Source organism: Eriocheir sinensis, chromosome 4 (genome assembly GCF_024679095.1).
Source record: "Eriocheir sinensis breed Jianghai 21 chromosome 4, ASM2467909v1, whole genome shotgun sequence".
Taxonomy (NCBI): domain Eukaryota; kingdom Metazoa; phylum Arthropoda; class Malacostraca; order Decapoda; family Varunidae; genus Eriocheir; species Eriocheir sinensis.
Genome location: NC_066512.1, coordinates 4,537,220 through 4,543,219, shown reverse-complemented (window position 1 = coordinate 4,543,219; position 6,000 = coordinate 4,537,220). Strand labels below are relative to the sequence as shown.

General features: G+C 49.9%; 1 protein-coding gene across 1 annotated transcript in view; it reads right to left on the bottom strand.

Moving 5' to 3' along the window:
* Positions 1-415: 415 nt before the first annotated feature.
* LOC127008030 (uncharacterized) overlaps positions 416-6,000 on the bottom strand; it is a 51,840-nt gene continuing 46,255 nt past the window's right edge. Inside the window, exon 7 of the mRNA XM_050879565.1 lies at positions 416-743. Within this exon, the coding sequence (XP_050735522.1) occupies positions 501-743 (243 nt within the window). The 3' untranslated portion in view covers positions 416-500. The remainder of the gene's footprint in view (positions 744-6,000) is intronic.

Genomic DNA, 6,000 nt, shown 5'->3' with positions numbered 1-6,000 from the left:
TATTCTTAGCAAGTGATATATTCTTGCATACATAACGAAACATCGAGCTTGAAATTTAGGATAAAGGCATATAGTACATAGGAGTCAACATAATACATATTCATGCCACAAGACTCATAAACCTGTGTTACGGGGAAATAAGGCGAGTTTTAGAGATATCTACTTTTCCATAGAATGGGAATTAGACCAAAGACTGCGAGTGTTGCCAAAGTTGATGATAAAGTTGGATGAGCTATAATGACATCTTTTTAGGTATATAGTATCAGAAGTTGAGTCCGATCTAGGGATATTTGTAGTTGCGGTCACTTATTGTTACTTGACAGATATATAATAAACCAATGGCGTATACACAGTAGTTGTGAGAGGAGATAGGAAGGGCTTTCAAGTATGCAAATATGGCTTTTTAAAAACAATATTTGAATGCTAAATTTTATTATTCATTAACTGAAAGAGGGAGGACATAGCCAAACGTTCCGCCCACAATGTAAACGCTACCACCGTTAACAGCCATTTCCGCTAAGGAGACAGATGTCGCCGAGGTCAGGGACGTCAGGCACAGCAGCACGAAGGTCCGCCACAGTGCAGCAGTACGTGTAACCTCGTGTTAGGTCGGTTGTGTTGAAGTCGATCCAAGGGATGGACGAGCACAGGTCTTGACAGAGAGTGAGGGGCGGGGACGTTAGGTGAGGGTTGTTCACTCCCACGACAGCAACTGCACAGTTAGTGTATTCATCATGGATCACCTGTATAACAGAAAGTAAGGATGATAGTGCAAATAATTGCTTTTTTTTTTGGCAAAGGAGACATGAATGGACAAAGCTTATACTGTATATACTGTTTTGCCTTATCGCATAGTTAAAGGAGCGATAGTGTGTGTGTGTGTGTGTGTGTGTGTGTGTGTGTGTGTGTGTGTGTGTGTGTGTGTGTGTTAAGTATAAATTGGTAGAATGAAGTAAGTTTTACTAATATATATATATATATATATATATATATATATATATATATATATATATATATATATATATATATATATATATATATATATATATATATATATACAGTAGACCCCGCTTAAGTCGGACCCGAATAAGCCGGATATCGTATAAGCCGGACACTTTCACGATCCTTTTTTTTTTCACGTTCTATCCCGAGTGCTCCGGTAGGCATTTTTTGACCTTTGATTGAGCAATTTTAAGCCACTCGGCTTATATACTGGCTAAAATACCCTTGGGCTGCGTTTGAGAGAGCGACTCGGGCTGCACGGACCGATCCGTGTGCTCTCAAACACGTGACGCCGCAGCCCGGATTCCCAATCCGGACTCCTTGCTGGAGCGCAGTTTAGAGAGGTGGAGCGCCTCCGTGCTGTGATGACGTCATCAGGAAATATGGCGGCCCAAACAAATACATATAAGTGCTTCCATTGAATTTCACCTCTCTTCCACACTAACCACTGCAGCTTCCTTTTCATCCTCTGTTGCAAGGAGCTCTACGGCCAGAACAGCTAGTGATGCATGTTTAAACGTCGCCAAAAAGATCAGCGGACGCCATTTTGCTGCCAGAACAGCTAGAGAGAGAGAGAGAGAGAGAGAGAGAGAGAGAGAGAGAGAGAGAGAGAGAGAGAGAGAGCAGCGGACGCCATTTTCCTGCCAGTGAGATGCCATTACGATAGCAACGACGAGGCTTAACTGAGAGGCGCAAAAAAGCGTTTGATAGATGGGTCCAGTTGGTCTGGGCGCCCGGGGTGGCCCGATTCCCTCTCTCAAACGCACCGCTGATAGCTCTTATATCGTCCGAATCATTTCAGGAGTTGTCCGAGCCGTTGGAGACGAAATGGGCGCCGAACCGGCACTGCGGCGCCAAGATCAGTGTTTACACAGCTGACTTAGCAGTTGCGTGGCAGTGTCTCCCTCACCTTTAGCTCGCTCTGTAGCCATTATTGTTGCCTTGTAATTCTGCTATGGCTTCTAAGGGCAAGGCTGTGTCTTCCACGTCAGTTAGGAAGTTGAAGATGCTGTCGGTGGCAGACAAAATGACTGTTATACAGGACCATGAGAAAGGTGTGAGCCGTGCCAAGCTCATGGTGCGTTACATGTGTGTGTGTGTACGCCGCGTGTGTGTGTGCGTGCGCGCGCCATGTATATAATACCTATTTACGTAATGCATTACACATACCATTTCAACTGTTAGTGGTAACAGGCGTAACTCGAATTTTCGGATAACTCGGATTGGCCTTCCCCCTAATTGGTCCGACTGATGCGGGTATACTATATATATATATATATATATATATATATATATATATATATATATATATATATATATATATATATATATATATATATATATATATATATATTTTTTTTTTTTATAATATATTGTTATGCCGGACGTGTTACTTGGGTTCCGTGTCGCCGTCAGGAGACTCCGTGGGAGGGAGATATGTAAACACCTAGCACAGCTTCTGTAGTTTAATATTCTTCCTTAGTAGTACACTTCACTCTGACTCTTCACTGACCACTTGCTTACTATGACTGGGACTGTCCCCTCTCGCCCTCTTCTCCTATATATATCCAGAACAGTACAATCTAGAATGTTACTGTATATTTTAGATCATACAAGAACATGTAGCAAAAATATGTGCGAGTTGGCAACACTTCCCGCCTGGCGTCTGGCCGCGCCCCGCGGAGCGCGGACGGGCCCTTGCTCCCCGCCCCCCTGCTCGCTCCACCCGGAGCCTTCTAGAGGCCCATGGACGCCGGGGGAAGCTTCCAGCACAACACTATCCCCCTCTCTTAATTGTGATCGTCCCGATCACACACTTAACTATATATAAACATAAGAAAATTAATCAAAAACATAATAATTGTCGTATCGCTGTGGACGCCTGCGTTGTCTCTGTCTTCTGTTCGGTGCCTCCTGTGCGTCTGTCTCCTGGTGCGCCTCGTCGTCGTCCGCTTCTTGGGGTGTCCCTGGAACATCTGCCGAAGCCGGGAGGTTATCTCCCTCGGCTGAAAGGTCCAGAAGGCCTATGTCGTCGTCGACTTCCTCTCGGTCCTGGACGTACCTTGCGTTTTCGTCGGCTGCTGGGTGTCTGTAGTTGTTCTAGGTGTAGTTTCCCGGACCGTGGTACCTCCATAGCCGGTTGACGTGGACAACTTTCGGCTTGGTCCTTTCCGTTCTCCGGATTAGGTAAGTCACGTCGGAGAGGCGTTCTAGCACAGTATAAGGGCCTTCCCAGGGGCTCTGTAACTTCGGAGACTGTCCTTTCTTCCTCTGCGGGTTGTAAAGCCAGACTTGGTCTCCTTCCTTGAAGCCAACGTGGCTTGCCCTCATATTGTAACCGGGCTTCATGGCCTCCCCGGAGAACTTCAAGGCACCACGGACTTGATGGTGCACCTCTTCCAGCCGTTCCTCTAGTTGACGGGCAAAACTGGAGGCGTCCCTTGGAAGGCTTTCCCCAGGAGGCCTTCCTGTCAGTAGGTCCACCGGCAATCGCAGCTCACGTCCAAACATCAGCTTTGCCGGTGAATACCCCGTAGTCTCGTGGGCGGCAGACCTGTAGGCCATGAGGAGCGCAGGCACCTTCTGATCCCATGAAGACTGATCATTGTTGCACTGCTTGGCCAACTCCTGGCCCAACGTCCAATTAAACCTCTCCACCATTCCATCTGACTGTGGGTGTAGAGGGGTGGTCCAGGTATTCTTGATACCCAGGAGCTTGCAGCACTCAGCAAGGACTGTTGACTCAAAATTCCTTCCCTGGTCGGAATGGAGCTCGTTAGGCACACCGAAGCGACAGAAGAACTCCTCCACCAATACCTTAGCGATGGTAGTGGCTTCCTGGTCAGGGATGACGTAGGCTTCCTGCCACTTGGTGAAGGAATCCATTGTGACGCAGATGTACCTATTTCCGTTCGTCGTCACAGGCAAGGGTCCTGCTGTATCCACTGCCACCCGTTCCATGGGGGCTCCAACCTGGTATAGTTGCAATGGGGCACGGTGACGCTTCTTGGGGCCCTTCTTTGCACAGCACACCTCACACGCGTGGCACCATTCTTCCACGTCCTTCCTCATGCCAACCCAGTAGAACCTTTGGCGCAGGCGACTCAGTGTCTTCTTTACCCCAAGGTGTCCGCTGGTGATGCTGTCGTGCATTTCTTTCAGGACGCCTTCCCGGGACTTCATAGGTAGCACCGTGGACCAGTAGTGGTCAAGACCATCATGAGAGACCCAGCGTCGCTGCAACACCCCGTCGTCCATCCGAAGAGTGTCCCACTGAGTCCAGTAATTCTTGGTGGTAGGGCTTTCTCTCGAGACTACTTCCCACCCAGGTCGCGTTGACGATTGACTCAGCCACTCCATAATTGGTCTCAGATCTCGGTCCTCCTGCTGCAGTTTTCCCAAGTCTTCCCATGGCACTTCCGCTGTCTGTTCCACTGTAGTGCGGCGGCACATATTCTGGACGCTTTCCCTCTGGAGGCAATGTTGACACTCAGGTAGGCAGGGGCGCCGGCTCAAGCTGTCCGCGTTACCGTGTGTTAGCCCAGATCGGTGCACAATAGTGTAGTGATGCTGCTCTATTTTACCTATCCAGCGAGCAAGTTGGCCCTCAGGGTTTTTCAGTGACTTCAACCACCGCAATGCAGCGTGATCCGTGCGGATGGTGAAAGTTGCACCGTACAGGTAAGCATGGAAAAAGTCAAGGCTCTTGACTACTGCCAGGAGTTCTTTCCGGGTCACGCAATAGTTTTTCTCGGCTGGGGTGAGCTTCTTGCTGAAGTAGGCCACAACCCGTTCCATGTCGGCACATGCCTGGGACAGCACTCCACCAATCCCCTCATCACTGGCATCACAATCCAGTATAAAAGGCTTAGAGGGGTCTGGGTAGGTGAGTACGGACGAGTTGATGAGGGCCTCCTTGAGCTTTTCAAAGGCAACCTGAGTTTCCGCTGTCCACTCAAACTTGCGCCCCTTCTTCGTCAGGAGGTGCAGTGGTGCAGCAATCGTAGCGAAGCCTTTTACAAACCTGCGGTAGTATGAGCACAACCCGAGGAAGCTCCGCAGTTCCTTCACGTTGGTGGGTGTCGGCCAGTCCCTTACCGCAGCCACCTTCTCAGGATCAGTGCGTACTCCAGCCTCGCTCACGATGTGTCCCAAGTATTGGACCTCCCTTTGGAATAGGCAGCATTTCTTCGGGCTGAGCTTAAGGTGTGCAGCTCTAAACCGGGCGAAAACCTCTGATAGCCTTTCCATCTCCTGCTCGAAGGTCTGGCCAAAGACAATCACGTCGTCGAGGTAGATGAGTGCCGTCTTCCAGTGAAGTCCCTCCAGCACCCTCTCCATCAGCCGCTCGAACGTGGCCGGCGCGTTGCAGAGGCCAAAGGGCATAACCTTAAACTGCCATAGGCCTTGACCGTAGGAGAAGGCTGTTTTCTCCGCCATTTTGACTTGGTGATACCCAGATTTCATATCCAGTGTTGAAAACCACTTGGAGCCCACCGAAGCGTCGAGCGTGTCGTCGATCCGTGGGAGTGGGTATGAATCCTTGATGGTGAGATCGTTGAGGGCTCGGTACTCCACGCAGCACCTTAGGGAACCGTCCTTTTTCCTGACGAGCACTACAGCAGACGCCCACGGGCTGCTGGACCGCTCGATTAACCCCTGTTGCCGGAGATCATCCATTACCTCATCCATCTCCTTGCGACGGGCTGGTGCCATCCTTCGAGGAGCTTGCTTCACTGGGCGGTGGCTACCTGTATCGATGTGGTGCTCTACCAGGTCCGTACACCCGAAGTCCAGGTCTCCTGTGGAAAACACATATGCATTCCTCACGAGAAGCTCCCTGAGCTGTTCCACTTGGGGCTCCTCTAGACACTTGGAGCTCCTGTCAAACAGGTCGCGCAGGTAGTCGGGCAGCTCCTCCTGGGGCTTCGTCAGGGTTCTCCTGCAGACACAGGTTCTCGGTTCCTGGTCGATCTCTTGGCACAACCCCACCATGGT